General features: G+C 53.1%; 6 protein-coding genes across 6 annotated transcripts; 2 read left to right on the forward strand and 4 right to left on the reverse strand.

Annotated features, from left to right (window-relative positions):
- Positions 1-2,199: 2,199 nt before the first annotated feature.
- Positions 2,200-3,347, forward strand: J4E83_007077 (uncharacterized protein; the record flags this gene model as incomplete). The annotated part of the gene is made up of 3 exons (XM_049333983.1): positions 2,200-2,862; positions 2,916-2,984; positions 3,069-3,347. The coding sequence occupies 3 exons, from the start codon at positions 2,200-2,202 to the stop codon at positions 3,345-3,347; spliced, it is 1,011 nt and encodes a 336-aa protein (XP_049186794.1).
- Positions 3,348-3,431: 84 nt separating this feature from the next.
- J4E83_007078 (uncharacterized protein) lies at positions 3,432-4,518 on the reverse strand (the record flags this gene model as incomplete). Its single annotated transcript, XM_049333984.1, has 2 exons — positions 3,432-4,232; positions 4,510-4,518. The coding sequence occupies 2 exons, from the start codon at positions 4,516-4,518 to the stop codon at positions 3,432-3,434; spliced, it is 810 nt and encodes a 269-aa protein (XP_049186795.1).
- Positions 4,519-4,733: 215 nt separating this feature from the next.
- Positions 4,734-5,420, reverse strand: J4E83_007079 (uncharacterized protein; the record flags this gene model as incomplete). The annotated part of the gene is made up of 1 exon (XM_049333985.1): positions 4,734-5,420. One exon carries the CDS (start codon positions 5,418-5,420, stop codon positions 4,734-4,736), a length of 687 nt encoding a protein of 228 aa, XP_049186796.1.
- A 1,534-nt stretch (positions 5,421-6,954) lies between these two features.
- Positions 6,955-7,749, reverse strand: J4E83_007080 (uncharacterized protein; the record flags this gene model as incomplete). The annotated part of the gene is made up of 1 exon (XM_049333986.1): positions 6,955-7,749. One exon carries the CDS (start codon positions 7,747-7,749, stop codon positions 6,955-6,957), a length of 795 nt encoding a protein of 264 aa, XP_049186797.1.
- A 2,719-nt stretch (positions 7,750-10,468) lies between these two features.
- J4E83_007081 (uncharacterized protein) lies at positions 10,469-11,494 on the forward strand (the record flags this gene model as incomplete). The annotated part of the gene is made up of 1 exon (XM_049333987.1): positions 10,469-11,494. The coding sequence occupies one exon, from the start codon at positions 10,469-10,471 to the stop codon at positions 11,492-11,494; it is 1,026 nt and encodes a 341-aa protein (XP_049186798.1).
- Positions 11,495-12,575: 1,081 nt separating this feature from the next.
- Positions 12,576-18,617, reverse strand: J4E83_007082 (uncharacterized protein; the record flags this gene model as incomplete). The annotated part of the gene is made up of 4 exons (XM_049333988.1): positions 12,576-12,897; positions 12,951-18,398; positions 18,535-18,561; positions 18,613-18,617. 4 exons carry the CDS (start codon positions 18,615-18,617, stop codon positions 12,576-12,578), a joined length of 5,802 nt encoding a protein of 1,933 aa, XP_049186799.1.
- Between the last annotated feature and the right edge of the window lie 854 nt (positions 18,618-19,471).

Below are 19,471 nucleotides of genomic sequence, written 5' to 3' on the forward strand. Positions count from 1 at the left end.
CCCCGCGGGCATATGACTTACCTCGCATCACCGCTGCACGTCTCACATCAGTCCATCTTCCATCCAATAACTACCCTACGCTGTGATGCACCTCGTATGTATGCGTAAGGCGTAGAATCATGTCAGCACATACAAGACGACCTCATATTCCCTCACACCCATTCTTCTCTCTACACCATCGCAATCAACTCACCACATCAAGCCATCAACATGCACCCAGCATCATCTCTCTTTCTCAGCCTCCTCACTGCCATCCTTACAGCAGCCCAACTCTCCCCAGACATCAACTATTGCGAAGGCGACAAGAGCACATTGGGCCACTGCGACACACTCACCTACGAAGACACCACCCTATCCGCAACCAACCCACCCACCACAACCGAATGCCAGGAGTCGTGTTTCAGTATCTTCGGAGACGCTGGCGAATGGGTCGTCCATCTAGAAGGTAAACCCACCCCGTACCTCCACTCATCACCCCACTAACACCGAAACTCCATAGGCAAACCAGAAGGTTACCAGCAACACATGCACCAATTTCCCTGCGGGTTCAGTATTGGTGCTATACCTAACACGCCGCATGAGTTCTCGTTCGATATGAATAACCAGGATATGGCTGATATCATCGATGAGGCGGTCAAGCGGTTTGCGCATTTGCATGATGGGAAGGTGGCAGCGCGGGGGACGGTGAGGTGTGATGGGCATGAGGCAATGTGGTATGTGAGTCGGGATGGACGGAATGGAGTGTGATGGCGAGACTGAAAGGGAGGTATGGAGTCGATGGGTTAGTTCATTGAGCTTTAGATACTTCCCATACGATTGCTGCAGTACGCACAATAGGGTCATCCCGCTCTTATTCGAACAGTGACTTTATACCCCTCCAAGCCGCGTTACAGGTGGTCAGCGAAGCGCCTCCTCAGTCCCGAGCCTACGTTAAACATTCGGGTGCCATGTCAGCTGTGACGTTGGGCGAGTTCAGAGACGCGATCATAACATCTGCCATTGTCCCAAACCTTCATCGTGGTTGATTTGCTGTCTTGTGCAGAAGTGATCGATGCTAAGGCCGTGCTAGTCCTTTGCTTCATCGGCAAGACTCATGGACCGCGGGAGCGAATGCCGAGATTGCGCACGGAGCACACTGACACTGACAGCTCTCGCGACGTGTGCGCTAACGACGCGTTCTCGAGTACGCCGATAGCGCGACGTCCCTCTGAACACGAGTCCACTGACACGGTGATGGCGGCTGCTGGATGGCTTCGCGGCCACTCGATCGAGTCAAACCCGCAGAAGCCCACGACGAATGCCATCGCAGCAGGCCCACCTCGCTTAGATCCACCAGATATGGCGGCTTTCTGACGACACAACAACATCATAGGAAGCTTCGACCATCTCCACATCCAGCACTCTGGTCGGAAGTCCAGAATATAAGCTTTCAATGACGCAGGTGCGATCATGATCGAAGTTCGGATGTGCGTTGGCATACCGAAATTCGCAGATACCCTCAACCACTAGAGAAATTGACGGGCATGTTCGCGACGAATGCAACGCCTTTAGAAGCACAAACAACTGACTACATTCATACTCTAGCGCAAATTCACGGGCTCAAAGGTCCATCACACGTTGTGTGTTAGGGCGACGGTATATGACAGCGCCGGTCTGCGGGCTACGTACAAGCTGTGTGTCTTCGGAACCACCGACGGCGCGCGGGCCGCCCCAGCGATCACTACAGATGTGTGGGGATGATTTTCTGTACCCTCACTGTGCCACCCTATGAATCGACATAAAGGTGTGGGAACGATTGTCGATACTCTCGCTATGCCCTATCGATCAACATAAGAGTGAGGAAATGATCTTCGATAGCCTCGCTGTGCTCCATGATCTGCGGAGCCGTCCATTGGTGCTTGACTGGCAACACCTTTGCGCAGCCCGTCATTTGCCCAAAACTTCGCAGCTGTATCCTCTGTTCGGCGATTACTGTTGGGGTCAACCTGGCTACTCCAGAGTACTAGGGCTATGGCTCGACGAGCTGCAGATGGGGACTCAGCTCTGAGCGCATAGTGTTTGTTTCTTTTTCTTCGTAGTAAACAACTTGCGCGACGTTATATAGGGAGCTTCTCTCAGGTGTGGAAAGACCAGACTTCAGTCACTCTACCTGCATTTCATCCAGGACCCTTCATATTCTCAAGCACACACGACAGCAAAATGGAGACAGCATACGCCCAAATTATGAGCATGTGCACCGAAGGCACCTACTTGTATACACCACCCTCTAACGACATCTTCCATCCCGGCTCTTGCGGCTTCTTCGATGAAAACGGAGGGTGGCGAGTCATTACCGATCTTACTGAACTCAAGGAGCACAACCCCAACGAGTACAAGGCCCCTAAGAAGGATCTCGTTCTGACCAAGCCTGCTACATGCACATGGGACAAGAAGGTTGTCGAGAAGAACGAAGGCAGTGGTTTCGGCGCCAAAGCTGAGGTGTCCGGAATCGCTGCCCAAGCACCCGTGGACGTTGGAGCCAATTTCGCAGTGGGAAGTACTGCAAAAGCCGGCGCTGGTGTAGTTGTATCGCCAAACGTGGTGCACAAGAAGTTTAACATTGATGCGCGCAAGATCATTGAGGATTGGATTACGGACAACATGAAGCAATTAACGGATAACTATCTCGCATACATTATTCAGTTCGGCGTCTGGATCATCACAGCCACATGGAGCACGGAGAAGTGCAGTATTGCCATGTGGAACAAGACGGGCAGTAAGATCGACACCGGAGCCGAAATCGGGGCGACGAATATCGGCAAACTTGGGGTCAACAGTTCGCACGAGGTCCAGACTGACATTGACGAGCACAGAGTGTGGAATGTAGGTAGATCTCTTCTTATGTTCCTGGAAAACTCGTTACTAACAGCTAGTAGGAGCCTGGCGGCCACGCCATCTCTTTCAGTGGTATGCTGTTCAGACCGAGCAGAAAATTTTGGAGCAAGGTAAGTAACCCTTTTCGGTGGTCTTGCGAAAACACAATGCGGACACGTTTCCTCGGGGTTCACCATGGCTGACCAAAGGTATAGAAATTGAAGCACATTCAGCGCCCGAAAGATGGCTCTCTCAGAGTTGAGGAAGCCATCTCCATCTCCATTGATGAGGACGAAGACGGAGACGTTCTTGATGAGAATGGGAATATCATCACGGAGAACGGACAGCGTATCGACAAGGATGGAAACTTCGTCGACAAGGATGGAAACCTCGTCGACGAGGACGGAGATCGTGTCGACGAGGATGGGAATCCCATCGATGAGGACGGAAACATTATTCCGGAATGGTCCACGGAAGTTATCGGGGATGATTGAGCGGGCTCTTGCACTTATTACATGCCCTTTCTCTGCTTTGCATCTGCGCAACATATGCTGCAGGCTTATCGATGATTAATCCGATCAGTCCTGAGCCTCTAGAATCATACTTTGTAGCCGACCTAACGAATTTACTAAAATCACTCTCTTCTCCTCCCCTCCCAAAGCAACCATCCTCTCTCCTCCCTCATCTTTCTCAGCAAACCACACACACTTGATCCCTGCTTCCAGCGCAGGAACAACATCCCTATCCCAGCTGTCACCCACCATAACCACCTCCTTGCTCTTCACATCAATCATCTCCAACGCCCTGCCAAAAAGGCCGTCAATCTTCGCCACACCAAGCTTATTCGTAGTGATCAGCCTGTCGAAATACGGCTCTAGGCCTAAAGCACCAACGGTACGTTCTTGTGAATCTTGAGGGCCTTCGGTGATGATCGCTATGCTCTTTCCTTGATGTTTAAGTGTCCGAAGAAGTGATATAGCGCCTTCCTTGAGTTGCAGATTCTGCATAATTGCAGTTTCGTACGTGTCGAGCAATACCTGCATCTGCTGCTCCGTACAATCGATACCAAAAGCGTTCATAACACCCTGAAAGCGCTCGGCGCGATACTCGTGGCTTGTTTTGCCATCCACGAATGCGGCAGATGTGCCGGTTTTGAGGATCTTGAGGTATTCCGCTTTTAGCTCGGCGATTGTGAGCGGCTCGCCGGAAGAAAGTTCATGGTGAGCGTGGTTTTGTAGGATGAGGCGGAGTGTCGCGTCTACGGCGGCGGAAGATGCCTTGCGAAATTCGTGGAGAGTGTCGTCGAGATCGAAGAAGTACCAGGTCGCGTTCTTGAGACGCTCAATTGTTGTGTTGTTGTGCGCTTCCATCTTGGGCCTCTAGGTAGTTAGATGAGCTTGACATGAGAGGAAGATGCGCAAATGACCTCGAAACTGATATATGAAGTAAAATTTCTTATCGAAAATGTCCAAACGGAAGGTTGTGTTGATCGATACAAAGCAATTCGAGTTCTTGACGCTGTAGAGATTGATAGGGTTAGTACGCTTCCCCGCGCAACGTCGCAAACACGCAAGAGCGATCGGGTGTCGGAGACTTCCGATGCACGTCGATGCGTGTCCATATCGCTGCGATACTCAAGATAGTATATCTCTTCACACTCCTCATAACGGCATTAACGATGTTGATCGGACGATAATGGCGTTGCATCGATGCAGAATGACGGTAGGGAAAGAGCGAACCCGACAGCGCTACTTGTAGCCCCATTTTTTTCACGAAAGCGCGAGAAAATGTCAAAGTTGGAATTTGCAAACATGAATTGGAGTCTTTACGCTAATTTACTGAATTAATGCTCCTTATGATCATTGAACGACACCAAATATTTAGTGAGGAGCCGCATACCCTCCCGCGTTAGGATCATCAGTAAGCACAACGTAAAAGCCCAATGGACAGATCAAATCGCTTTGTTTGAACGTCAACGTGGTGTCCTCCGAACACAGCGCTCCACTAACAGTCACCTTTCCGATACCAGGCGGGATTCCACACGGCGCACCGTTGACAACATAGCTGTTGCCTGGCTTTATGACTGCCGGAGGGTTCGGTGGGCTAGGACCTGGAGCCGGTTGCTTGTTGTACGTAGTAACACCAGGCTCTGCACCAGCGTTGATGGCATAACCAGTGAACGTGAAATGCCCGGGTCCCTTAAAGACAAAGAGACCGGGTGCTTGGACGAGAGAGGGGAAGTCGAAGACGAGGTTGCAGATTTTGCCTTGGGTGGCGTCGGAGTCGAGCTCGAGGTTGAAGATTGTGCATTTGTCTTTTGGGGTGACGGTCGCCCATTCGGTAGCTGGGTAGGCCTTGTCGGGGTTCTTCGCGCTGATGGGCACCAGGGCTGAGGTCGATATGCTTCCCTTTGGTAATTTCCCGTCGGGTTGAGCTGGGTTTGCCGGACATTTGGCAAGGCCCTTGAGGACGCCCAATGTGCGTGGTGTGATATCACTTGGCGCAAGTGTGGCTGGGGCAGCGATGGCCGTGGCCAGGAAGGCCGAGAAAAGCGTGAAGGTCTTCATGATGAAGCGAGGGAGTCCGATTTGATGGCTTTGATAAATCGATCAGGTAGGATGAGTGGTTCAGAAACCAAAGCGAACGCGTGGTTCACTTCAGGAAGTTTACTCTCTCACTTTATACTTCCCATTTTCTCCATACCGTTATTCCAGCTCAGGTCCGTCAGGCTGGCGCGCACATTGGCAACGATCGTCCACCGTTCGCGTACCGAGTCGTATCCTCGCCTACACATTCGAAACAAAGGACCTATCATCTAAAAGTAAGCTGACAAGCAAATATCTCTTGCCTCCAAAAATGGCAACCCCACTGACGCCTCCAATTCATACGATTTGCCAGGAATGCCAGGCAGGACTGGGTAGGTTCTCAGGTGAGACGTGGCTAGCTGGGTAAGCTCTGTATTCGGGCGGTAGTATAGTGACCCTGCGCTCATTCCTGTAAAGTCAGACGTCTAGACGGTGTTTTTGAGTACTATTGGTGGTTGGCCGTTTCATGCAGCAAAGGATACCGGAACCCCACCTTTTACCCGTTGACGCGAGTATTGACTAAGCACTCTCAAGACTGTTGGAGTCGTCTGTTGTGCAGTTCAATATTGAAATGTGCCTTTTGAGAGCTGGGCAAGTCTGCTCAAGCTGAACGAGGGCATTTGTCGGAGGCATTCGGCATGCCGCAATTAGCTTGTTGTGTTTCCCTGGTCGTGTTGCAGCACCTGCATCCAAATACCAGACGTGCGCCAACGAACCGAGCACCCGTAGAAGGAACTATGCTAGATGGCCCTGGTTCGCGTTGGTCTAGCGCAAAGCTTGAAAAGTGTAGAGGGTGGCGTTCGCAGCGCGGCGACGGTGCACGGCTGATGAAACAACCATGGCTATCGAAATATAGTTCGCGGCCGAAACATAGCTTCCAGGCTACGCTTTCAACAATTATCGCCATGCAGGGTCATCACCGTCCGTGATGAGGTGGTCGTCGAAGTTGATGTGCAAGAGAACGTGGGGTGCAGTTTTGTTGTTTTGAGGATGCGACCTCGGGAGTTTGCGCTACGGCGGTCATGCGTCATCGCATCGCATGCAGCTCTATCCTTGACTTCGTGGCACTGAAAGAAGCAGGCACGTTCGCAGGGGCATAAGCAAAGAAGACGTGCATAGACTGATGCTGTGTAGCCATGTGCGACTCGTCGCATGCCACAACAGATCACGACAGCCGTTGTTAGGCCACAGCATTCAGGTTCCATCAGCATAGATTCAACATTCCTGTACCGCAGAAGTTCCACATCATGCGTAAAGCGATCGCGAGAAGGTGGATGAGGATTGAGGCAGCATGGAGCATTGGACCAAGTTCACACGAGGGCATAGAAGCATCACGATCATAAGGCACGAAGGAGTATTTTCCAAGTTCTTATTCAACCACACCATCCCCGGACTAATTACAATTACCCTTTCCGACACCAAGGATATCTACTGAAGTGAAGACCAATCCTCGATGCAATGTATCGTGTAAAGTCATAGCCTGCCCGTAGACAGGCTCAATTGAAGGTTATGACATTTACAAGAAGAAAGCAGCGAAAGCACCAACACCGGCAACGAAGCCACCGACGTTGAGAGCAGAGGCAGCACCAGTGAACTCAGCGGGGGTGGAGGGCTTGACGTAGCCACCGGTCTTGGTGGGGTAGCCAGTGCCAGCAGCAGGGGGAGCACCAGTGCCAGCAGGGACAGAGGGGTAGGGAGCACCGCCGGCAGGGGCAGATGGGTAAGGAGCAGAGCCGGAAGGCTTGCCAGCACCGGGAACCATGGGGTAGCCGGAGGGCTTGCCAGCACCAGGAACGACGGGAGTACCGGTGGGGTAGGGGACGGTGACGGTGATGGTGGTGGAGCTGAGGCAAGAGGTGGTCTCGGCCTCGGGGACCTCAGGGGTCATGGAGGAGGCAGGGTAAGAGGGAACCTCAGAGGTGGCGTGCTCAGGAACCTCGGGGGTCTTGGTGGAGACGGAGGGAACCTCAGCGGGCTTGGAAGGAGTCTCCATGGGGTACTCAGCAGGCTTGGAGGCCGAAGGAGTAGGCATAGCGGAGGACTCGTGCTCAGGGACCTCGGGGGTCTTGGAGGCGGGGTACTCAGGAGCAGGAGCGGAGGGAGTCTCAGCGGGGTAGGCTGGGTACTCAGGAGCCTTGGAGCTCTCAGCAGGGACCTCAGGGTAGGCGGGCTTGCTGGACTCGGGCTGAGCAGGGTAGGCAGGGTAGGCCGGGGCAGCGGGGGTGCTGGCCGGGGCGGCGGGGTAGGCGCCGTATTGGGGAACGGCAGCGGCAAGGCCGGCGAAGGCAGCGATGGCGATGGAGTAACGCATGTTGATTGTTGGGTATTAGAACTTGAAACGGTAGAGTTGGAAGTGTTGGTTGGTGGTGGAGGTGGTGGGAGAGAGTTGGCGAGTGTGTATTATTAATGATAGTATTAGTTGGTAACAACGAATGGACGACCGAAGGTCAAAGGACTTGAAGCTCGAAAGTTTGGCTGTGAAGTGGAAAAAACAGCAAGGCGACCTCGCTGCCTGGATATATACCGTCAGGAGATTACAGCACGGTAGCGCGGACCGGAAACAAGTGGCCACTGAAAGGGGGAGACAGGACGGGCGACAGGGGCCAAAGCATCTGGGCGCTGCAAGTGGTCTGGCGGATGTCAGGGCTAATGCAGGAACCAAGCTGGCCTGCCGCCCCGCTGGCCACTCGCAGGCGGTGCGTGCCTGGTGCTAAGACCAGATCGGCAGGTTGGCTGTGGAGGCTCGCGGTGGCTTCTCGTGTTGCAGAAATGAACGGCCTGTGTTGGTCGTTCAGTCCAGACTGTGTTGTTGTCGTCTTGCTGCACACAGGCCGCTATTCCCAGGCCGGCGGCTGTTGTTCTAATTACGCGCTATCGGCGGCGGAACGCAGCATTTCCATTTCGAGAACATCGCGAGGCACGTTTGTCCTCACGGCCTCTGCTCTGTGCGAGCTGAGCCTCTAGGTGGCGATCTCGTCAGGGTATCTTCAGGGGCGGCCCTTATCGTGTTGCCCGTTGAACAGAGGTTCTCCACCGGCACTTGGGCCTCTCAGCAAAGCCTCTGGAGATCATTTTCCTGAAATAGTGTCTTTACGGTGTCAGTGTTGCAGAATCTGCAGGGTGCGTCAGCGCATGTTTAGTTTTGCAAACATCTCACTGCGCCGTTCACGCACGCTCGAGCCTGTGAGAACCAAACAACAGATTCGGTCTTTTGCTTACGGAAGACGTCACCTGCCCTTGGTGTTGTTTTCGCGCCGGAGCCGGTGTTGCACGACCGAGCGGTCCTTTGTGTGAGGCGCCGTGGCTCCAGAATCGATAATGGCATTGGCCACGCCACTTTGCCGAGGGTGGAGATTAAGCATTAGTCGCTTACCAATGCGGTCTAGCTGCTTTCTGCGCTGTCCCCTTTCGTCTCCACCACGCCCTGTGCAGTCGACCTTCATTTCGGCCTCAAGTCCAGCGCCTTTACGCCGGCGGTACTTCACGATCCGATCTCCAGATTCCGTCATAGTCGTTGCCATAGTTTGTTAGTCGGATTACTCTTTTTGCGCGCTTCAGCTTCCATGGCCGGAGCAGCAATATGGCGTTTTTCGTTTTGACCACGATGTGTGTTGACCGCCTCGCATTCATTTGCATGTGCCGCACACCTGCATTCAGCCGGAAAACGCTCCGGTGGGCTTCGGCGACAACTGCCAGGAGACCCTCCCATTCGCTTTCTCCGCTGCCACATAATCAATGCCGATCATATAGATGCTAAGCGCACAGCTGGCTTGATCAGGCTCGTGATGGAGCGGCTTCGTCGTAGCGAGATAAGGCGGTCAGATCATTCGACATCGAGAACGGAGTTGCGTGTGAGCAGTTTGTGATTGGTGCACAACGGTGTCTCTGGCACGAGCTCGTGACCCACACGGACGCCTGACCAACTGTCGGCATTTGACTTGGTCGCGAAGCATCCGATGCACATCTCGTAGTACACAGTTCTGTTCTTCCTGCGTAAACTTTCCTGCGTTGCATCGTTCTTCTCCAAAGCGACTGTTCTTCCCGGACGGAATGGCTTCCATAGCCACTGCCAGCCGTGCCTGCCCGGATCGTGGAAGTGTCACCCTCGGCTGCATGGAGACCCCGGCCTATGTTGACCATTTTACGGCCTCTCGAAGGACCTCCTGCACCCGTCACACCGCCACTGGAATATGCCACCGGACCTCTATCATGCTTAGGATTTTCACCTGTGGATACAGCTCCAGCTCAGCTTATGCCAGAAGCTCTGCTGCTCTGCTGCCATTCCAAACGACGAAGGCAGTGCTGGATATTCACCCGAGGGACGTGGCCCATGCCCTAACTTCTCTACTCATTCGCATCACCCTACCTGCATGGAACTGGAGATGCGATTACTTACCTGGTTACATATCGGAGGAGATACTTGCGGACCATATGCCAATGTAGCCTCGCGAGCTTCGCCCGGAACCTGAGCAAAGGAAGCCATGGTGAACCCCAGTCCGTTTCCGAAGCCACCGATTCCCAGCGGTTGATAATCACGTCGCCCGAGCGCCTGTAACAATCCTCCCCATGCGACATGGTTGCCCAGTCTGTTGTCTCAGTTGAGTCAAAAGCTGAACAGGACTTGTGAGCAGGTATGGATAAGGTGGGATGCGAGTTTGTTCAAAAGATACGCGGTCAGATGTCGTGATACACGTGCTGCACTCAATGAGGTAAGAGTAAGATGTACATTCAGAAGACGATGCGCTACCGTAAAGTGTGGAACCATGAAATCAGCGACCAAGGTTACAACCAACACCAATGACTGGACAAGCATCACATTACATGCGACCATGGAACCGTGGTTCAAACCGTACGGCTTCATTCCGCGATGAATCTTGCACCTGAATACAATACAAAACCCTTTGCACCTGCATTTCCCAGTGATACCCAAGGCAGCTTCCATTCAGAGAAAAAAAAATGCTAAGCACCTGCATTTCCTTCTCTCATACCAGCCGCAACCTCAGCCTCCACGCAACACGACACATCCACGAATGCCTGATGAGCCCTTCCGCTTCCTTGACCTACCCAAGGAGGTCAGGTTCATGGTGTACGAAAATCTTCCTCGGATCATCATTAATACGACAATCGAGCCTCACCCCGGTGACTACTGGCGTCTTCGACACCAGCCATCTTTCACGCTCATTCACCGCAGCACTAACACTTCTATTCTTCGAGTCTGCAAGGAAATTTACAAAGAGGCAGCGCCGCTCGTCCACAGGACGATCCGAAATTTCATCCTTGAGGCATCGCCCAAGGTTGCAGGCAGCATTGATCGCTACACCCACGCCAAGTCCCTAGCACCGATTGTAAGAGCTGCGGCACGCGACTTTGATCACCTCCGCTCAAGACTCGATCTCGTTCCAGTTGGCCAACACGCTGCCCCGGAAACTCTTGTCGACTACGAGAGCAGAACATCCAAGTTCCTCCAAGACCTCGCCGAAGCTCGCAAAACCACTGCGGATTGGGATTTCTCAGACTTGCCCGAAAAATATCTTGTGGACACGGACGTATTCTTACCCGGCAGCATAAATAAAATTGTACCCTCTTTGCCGAACTACGGGTTGAGCGATGCTGAAAAACGCACGATACGCACCTTCATCACCACGGCCTCGATACAACTCCTCTACCACCACATCAAGCGTCTGTCCCGCCATACACTCAGCAACCCCACCATCGAGTTCGTACGCATCTGGGATCGCCAGGCAATAGCCGAGATATCAGAAGTCCATTACACACGTCATCAGTGGTGCGAGATGGACTTTGTGACGGCCTTCAATATTATGGGTCGGGGTTTCCGCTCCAAGTGCTACGACTTCGGCGTCAATATCCAACTCGCGGGGTACGTGCCGATAAGCCAAGGCCAGAAGCCGTTGCTAAGGGAAGGTGCTTTCGTCGCCTTGCCGACAAGAGATGGGCATGTGGGTGGATTTGTCCCTCCGGGAGTTGGCAGTGTGGTGAGATGGGAAGAACCTATGCCGGAGTGGGTGTGGAGAGAGGGATGGCTTCCAAATGAGTAGTGACAGTGATCAAGACTGTCGGATCGGTAGCCGCTCAAAGATTACATCATTGGCAGGTCACTACTACTGCATCTATCCATCTCTCTCTACAGCTCTTCTCCCCCTTGTATCTTTCTCCCAATAATCTTCCACACACCCCTAACAGCCTCAACCTCGCAATTACAAAGTAGCGCCCTCGCAGCATCATTTACATGCACACTTTCTTTCCTATGTAAATCTCTTACGCACTTTAACTTACGCACACCTACGATTAGCGCTACAACCTAAACCCTTCTATCTTTACTATGCTACGATAAATATGCAACGACTATAGACGACGCGACTATCTTTTTGCTGTTAGCGCATTTAAGAGCTTTATTCAATCCTCCTTTCCAAGCGCGTTGATGGGTGAAATGGACTGTAGATGGGGTAGTAGCCAAATATGACGAATTCATGAAGCCCTTAGAATGCGCTCTTGTGGTGTTGACCTATGTGATGATCGGGCAGAAGTGAGTGAGAACGATGGAATGCCAGACAATCCGAGAGTACAATTCTCAGCGTAACATGATCCTCAATGGCGAATCTGTGCATACTCGGAAGTGGTAGTGCACGCATAAAATGCTATGTTATCCTGCGCCATCTCACAAGCGTTGACGTCGTGCTGACGAGTAGCCTCCATCACTTCACCACTTTCACCCTCACAGCATGCAAAGTAACAAACCAATCATAACAGTTCTCTCAGCATACACCATACTCTACTCACACAGGCTAGACATACACGAACCACTTTCCCCGCTCCCTCAACAATCGGAGCAAAGGATACAAAAACAAACAAAAAAAGACAAAAAGCCCTCATCCAACGCCATGCTAATACACACATTTCCATAGTACCTAGCCTGTGAGAATGCACAAAAACATCATACCAACCCGATCGATCAATGGAGACATTGATACCATATGCATGTCATGTCATGCCCCCGTAGTGGAAAGAAGAAACGCCAGTGTACGCCTGTTAATCCGCCCAAAGATGATGAATCTTGGCCTGGTAGGCAAGCGCAAGGTAGTTGTAGTGTGGAAGGGACTCAAAACCACCGGGCATGGCTTAAGCCTTCATCTTACCGAGGAAGCCGTCGAGATCGAACTCTTCCTCATACTGCTTCTCGTCCCAGAGATCGCCTAGTTCGTCCAAGAAGCCCTTCTTGCCCTTCTCTCTCAGCGCACCGGTGGCGTCGACGGCGTCGTTCTCGTCTATGCCTGTGCGATCGTCTTTGGCGTTGCTGGGCGGTGCTGGTAGTGCGGCAGGATCGTTCGAATCGGCCGAGACGTTGAAGAGATCGAGAATCTGGTCTGTTTGCATGGACTGGAGACCCGCGTTTTGTTGATTGACGACGGTGGAAGCGATATCGATCTTGAATCTTTGGAGACTGAAAGCATTTGTTAGTGACAGGATTCAAGTGCGGGAGTTTCGAATACTTACTTCAAGATCTTCTCTTCCAAGGTACCGCGCGTGACGATTCGGTAAACGTTGACGACCTTCTTCTGGCCGATACGATGCGCGCGGTCCATGGCTTGGATGTCCTTCTGCGGGTTCCAGTCGTGCTCAACAAAGATGACGGTATCGGCACCAGTCAAGTTGAGACCTAGACCACCGACACTGGTTGTCAGGAGCAAGACATCGTATGAAGGATCGGTGTTGAACTTGTTGACAATCTCTTGACGCTTGGTAGCTTCGACACCACCATCGAGACGCATGAACTGCACAGACGGAAGCAACTTTTCGAGAACGTTGTGCTGAACCATGTCGAGCATCTCCTTCATTTGACAGAAGACGAGGGCACGATGTTGTGAGACAGCTTCCGGTAGGTCGCCATTAGCGGCGGCAGACTTGTCGCTAACCACGTCGGATGCGCCGATACCACAGTCTACAAGCAGATCCTTGAGAGCGCCGAGCTTGGGTGCATGTGCGATGTCGTCGATCGTAGTGTTGTGCTTCTTGAGATATTGCTGAGTCGGTTCGTATGCCTTGTTGGTGGGACCCTTGACGACGAGCGAAGGTGAGTTGCACAGCTTCTTCATGTACTGAAGAGCTTGAAAGATATGTTGCTTGCTCTCGCGGTCGGCATTACCGGCCTTAGATTGAATCTCCTTGCCTTGGCGCTTGGTGAAGTCGTCGAAAAGGTTGCGTTGCAACTCAGATAGATCGCAGTAGTAGTTTTGCAGGATCTTAGGCGGCAGGTCATCCAGCACCTCTTCCTTGAGACGGCGAAGGAGGAACGGAAGCACCTGCTTGTGTAGAGCTTCGATCGCCAGCGCACCCCGTTCTTGCTCCTTCGACGAGCTCTTGGCGAACCGGGAGGCAGCGATAGGCTTCGCGAAACGTTCCTGGAAGACCTTCTCTGTACCAAGGAAACCGGGCATAAGGAAGTCGAAGAGCGACCATAGCTCGAGCACGTTGTTTTGAATAGGTGTACCGGAGAGGATGAGGCGGTGATTCGACTGGAATTGCTTGACAGCCTGGCTGGTCTTGGATTTTGAGTTCTTGATCAAGTGACCCTCGTCCAGTACGCAGTAGTTCCAGGTGATGGGCTTGAGAATGTCGGCGTCGTTCCTGCAGATATCGTACGAAGTAATGACGATATCCACCTTATCGAGCTGATTCCTGTGCTGACCGCGGATAGGTGGCGAGCCAACATAGGCTACGCAGCTAAGGAAGGGTGCATACTGGCGAATCTCTTGCTGCCAATGACCAGACAGCGTTGGCGGGCATACAATGAGAGATGGTAGACGTCGGAAGTTGGGATCGCCGGATTTGGCGAACTCATCTGCGCGCATATGATGATCACTTGCCACCATGCATAGCGTTTGTAGCGTTTTACCAAGACCCATATCGTCGCAGAGAATACCGTGAAGGTTGTACCGGTTGAGGAACGCCAGCCAATTAACACCCTCTTGTTGGTATGAACGGAGCGTCGCCTTGATACCGACAGGAATCTCGAAAGGCTCCACTTTCTTCGCATCCAGCATCTGGGCGACGAACTTGCGCTCTCGGTCTCGGCCCTTGAGGAGAGTGTCCGGAAGGCCTGGCGGATCTGGAATTCCAGACTCAAGTGGTACAAGCTTTACAAGTGTCGCAAAGCTGGTCGTGGCCAGTAGTCGGACGTCGTTGTCAGAGTCGCTCATACGACCAAGAACCGGGGTGATGAGGAAGATGACATATGGTAGGATTGCGTCTTCCATAACATGGATGAGATGATAGATGCACTCGATGGCTCCCTGGCGGGCGTACACATTTCCACCGTCGCTGATGGTTGGTAGCACGCTCTCGACAAGCATGGTAATACCTTCGACAGACATGACGCTGCAGACAGTGGCGAAGCATTTGGCCGCTGCGTACCGCAAGACGTACAATTTGCTTTGGAGAGCCTTGGCAATAAGTGGAAGCAGGTCCTTGACGAAGCCTCTGACGCTTGGGTGGAAACTGCCGGCCAGAGCACGTAGAGTTGATAGGGCATCAACAACTTCCTGGCCAAAGACGCCGTCCTCGTTGAAGATTTGCGCGGGAAGTGTGGCCTCGGTAAAGGCGTCCTTGATGGGCCGTTCAATCAAATCCTTCAGGATAGGCACCTTCTCGAAAATCTCAGCGCCGAAGCTCTCGACAACTTTCTCAAGACCCTCTCGCGCACCACGCTTGGTGATCCTGGCGGCCCGCGACTCTTCTGCGAAGCGAGCAGCGTCTGGGTGATCGCGCACATCTTCATCTTTCTTGAGCGTAAGAATGCCTGTTTCGATGTGTGACTGTCCAGCGAACTCTGGTGTTTCGGCTGTCTCCATGCAGTAGAATTTGACCAAATTGCCAACAACCTTGTTGACCACACCAGATCTCTTAGCGTTGACGAGGAACACAATGTAGCCAGCGACTGCAGCTGCCGAACGTCTCTGTAGCTCAACGTTCTCTTCTTTCTTGACGCTGTCCATCATCGCCTTAATCGGGGGTGATGGCTTCTTCGGCGGCGAGTTGAGCGCGACAAGTGCACCGGCTGCAGCGGCCTTGATGCGAACATCGCGTTCTTCCTTGATGTCCTTGGCTTCTTGGATGCTCGTCTCTACTTCCTTGCGTGCTGTGTCCAGATTTGCTCCTGCGACCATGCGGGCGGACGGCGTCATGGCCTTCTTTAGTTTCTCGAACTGCACGTTGATCAGCTTCTCGGCATCTGCGACGCCAAATGCATAGTGGTTCGCATTCGGCATGCCCTGGACAAGGGCAGCGATCTGTGGCAGGCTTTGGACATGGGCGTCGTGGAAGATGCTCAACAAAGAGTGGCATTGAGTCCGAACAATCTGCAGCTTGGGCACAAGATCCTCGTAGGCGGCAGGCCTCTCGCCTTCAACCATAGGCAGCAGGGCCTGGACGAAGGACTCAGCCAAGGCATCTTTAGTTGCCAGGTTCTTTCCAAACTCCTCAATGATGATTGCAGCCGTCAGTTGGGTTGACGAGTTCTGAGAGGACAATGGGGCCAGCAGCCTAGATCTGAAGGTCTCGAGCCTCGACTCTTCAGGCCAGGCTCCCATCGCTTTGCCGAGAGCTTGTGCTGCAGAAGTCCTGGAACGGATCATGACGTCCGCGCCTATGAGTTCGAGATCACCAGTGATCATGTGTCCGTCGACGTTATGAGACTGTGAGGCTGGAGTAGGTGTTGACGTTTCGTCCTTTCCAATACGCGACTTCTTTCTTCTCTTCTGAGCTGGCTCACTGCCATCTGGTGGAGACGACTTACGGCTCGGCTCAGAGTCGGGTGGCGGGCCCATGGCTTGTCCAGAGGGTTTGATGAGTAGTGACTTGTTCAACGATATCGGGTGACGCGATACTCCAATAGGTGTGAGCGTGAGAGGAATGACGGCATCTAATATGGGTTCCATAAGAGGCGCCAGTTGGCTACCCAAGGCTGCGACGATAGCATTCCAAAGCTGGAGGGAGAGTTTCAAGACACCTTCGTTGCGTTCAAGCAGGATGTTCTGGAATATGAGTTGCAATGCCCTGCTATCTACCCAGCCGTCCGAGCCTTCGCTTTGGATGTTGAGGAAAGTAATCAGCGCACGCAGCACTGCCGCACGGACACTGGTGATGGTATGTCGTAAGAAGGGGAAGAGTCGTGGCACCAATTCGTGGAATGATTGGGTCGGATCTTGCCGTGCGTTGGCTTGCATCGCTTCCAAAACTTGAGGAAAGCCACAAAGCTTGGCCAGAAGGTCCATGATAAAACCAGTACTGGCACTCAGGTCGTCCTGTAAACTGGAAAGACAAGACCAGACCACGTTCATCAGGTGCTCGAGTGATTTTGGACGCATCTCGATGAATTCCTTCGCCACGGGAATAAGGGTGGCGGCACTGATGGCTCGGACATCGTCATCGGAGTTACTCAGACCGCTGATGACTGCGGCGAGAACTCCATCCAGTAATGTGCCGTCCTCGAGGAGTAGGTCGTTTCGTACAGCAACAAGGTACCGTAGTCCGATCATGCCACCTTGACACAGGGCCCAGGGTGCGCTCAGAGGATTGGTGTCGAGAGGAAGGTTATGGTTGATGATAAGGCGGTTGAGAACCTGAAATGTTGCGAGGACGTTGTCGCGAGACATGTATTGGAGCAAAGACCCAAGCGCTTGTCCGGCCGTCTCTCGTATGGGCGCAATAGCATTATCGCCGGTGAAATCTGCAAAGCGATCGAGCATGAAGATGCAGACCATGCGACATGCCAGATCGTTCAGCCATCGCTGATTCAGCCGATCGTTCTCCGCCCGGCTGAGTCCCTTCCGCCTGCCAGCACCACCGCCGTGAATACGGAGAATTTCTCGTAGGCCCATGGCAGCACCATGGCGTACCTCCCAGGTGTAATCGAAAAGTTCGACGGCGAGATACGCACAGACACGCTCGAACGGCCATTCTAGCCCTTGTTCTTCGGCCTCTGTTTGGAAAGACGACTTCTCTGCTACCGGCGCGCCCCTAAACTCCTTCACAAACTTCGCATCGTCGTCTCCGCCGTTGCGGTCAAGTGAGAAGTAGTCGTTCATGGGTTCGTCCTCGTCTCCGTTCTCCGACTTCTCAAACTTTAGGGCAGTAGGATGTGGGCGAACGGGGGTCTCGATGAGGTCAGCTTGTGAGTCTTTCCTTGCGGTTGAATTGAAGTCGACAACTTGGACTTTGCTAGCACCTCCAGCGGCCTGTCTCTTGTTCTTGCGCCTCAAGGCATTCTGCTGACGTTTGCTGAGTCCTTTCCCATCAGGTGTGCCTGCAGTAGGTGAACTACCATGGTGCATGCTCTCTGACCGCGAGACGTTGGTGTCGATACGGTGCATGCCGGGAGTCTTTGGTGCGGGAGTTTGTGGCATCATCTCCTGGGGTGGTGTAAGGTCCTCAACCCATGCGCCTTCAAAGCCAAGTCGCTTGAGTAGAGTGCTCTTTTGGTACTCCAGTCGTTCAGCAGGGTCCATGGCTGCGAGCTTGTAGTCATGCTCCTTGGTGCCGAGAGAAGCTAAGACCTTGCCAAATTTGAGGATAGAAGGCAGGTCCAGTGTAGCAAGATCGAGTCCATCGGCGAGTGGTGGGAGGGTGCTATCGCCGTTCTCTTCTTTCTTGACCAGTGCGCCATTGCTGTCTTCCGATTTGACATCGCCATTAGACTCTGGTTGGGCTTCCGGCTTGACGGACTCATCCTGGTCATCGGCGTTGGGGTCGAACTTGTCGGCATTGGCAGCGATGCCACCTATCGCCTTGGCAGCGGCAACTCTAGTTTCCCAGCTTTTTGATCGCAAATAGGGTATGACTCGGGTAAGAAGATTGAAAAGCTCATCGGGATGTTGTTTTTGGACGTCCGCTAGCTGGTCGGCTGCTGTGTTTCGGATTAATGCTGTGCTGCCAGTCTCGAGGAGCCTTGGCGGGGTTAGCGAGAGTCAACAGAGACAAAAGAAGCAAGGCTGTTCAAGCGTGATTAAGCTGTCGCAGAAGATTGCAACGTAGTTTGATCAAGCAGTGAAAGACATGCAGGACATGCGCCGGGTATACTCACGTTACGAGACGATCCAATCTGGTGGCACTACCAAAGCGTTAGCGCGTCATGCATGCATCGATGCGATATGCGACAAACCTCATCTTCGCGCTGCACTTTTGACAGTCGGGCTCGCAGGTGGAGCGCAACCAGAAGAATTAGAAATTACTAGGCGCCCGCAGGCGTAGCCATGGAAGCACTGGGCACGGCACAGAAGTGTTTGGGCTGTGTAGTCAGAGTTGTGGAAGTGAGTCACGTGACGGGGTGGTAACTCGATGCGGTGCCGGGAGCGCGTCGGAGAAGGTGGGCTGCGGGCCTATCTAAGAGAATGAACAGGTCATTAAGTAGGCTGGATCACCACCAGGAACGGGCTAGTGGCCTGGCCCGTGCGTCCCGTTTCAGGGAGCAGAGGGAAATTTTTGCAACATCAACGGCGCCGGCCAGAGTAACGCAGGTGCAAACAGACTGCCTTCTCTTACTGCGAAGGCGATTCACCGTGTCCGATGTATTTTTGATGCCGGTCGTGCGCGGTGCGATGAACCGGTCGCGACTTCCTTTGACAGAGATGTGGCCTCTGCACGCTAGCCGGATCCATCACCGCTCATCAACGCGCCTGCTCAAAGACCAACTTCCAACATCTCCACCCCACCTACTCGTAATCACATACGATGATCGCATTTGGTGTCGCGATATTCTCGCGACAGCACTTGCACTTACTACTCACCCACTCACTACAGTCGCACAACCCCCAGCCTCATCGTTATCAACGCGTCGTTGTCACTAGGCTAGGCTACCATCTTCATTTCTGACAGCCAGCCAAAGCGCTCCGGTGCCCTGGTGGCTTACAAGGCTGCCTACCGGTAAGCCCTTGACCACTTCTCGATCATCGCAGCAGCCGCAAACAGTGCAGCCCTTTCCGCGACACCCTCTGCCCTATTCGACGGGTAACAAACGCGCA

Source organism: Alternaria metachromatica, assembly GCF_023757995.1.
Source record: "Alternaria metachromatica strain BMP 0045 chromosome Unknown scaffold_17, whole genome shotgun sequence".
NCBI classification, from domain to species: Eukaryota; Fungi; Ascomycota; class Dothideomycetes; order Pleosporales; family Pleosporaceae; genus Alternaria; species Alternaria metachromatica.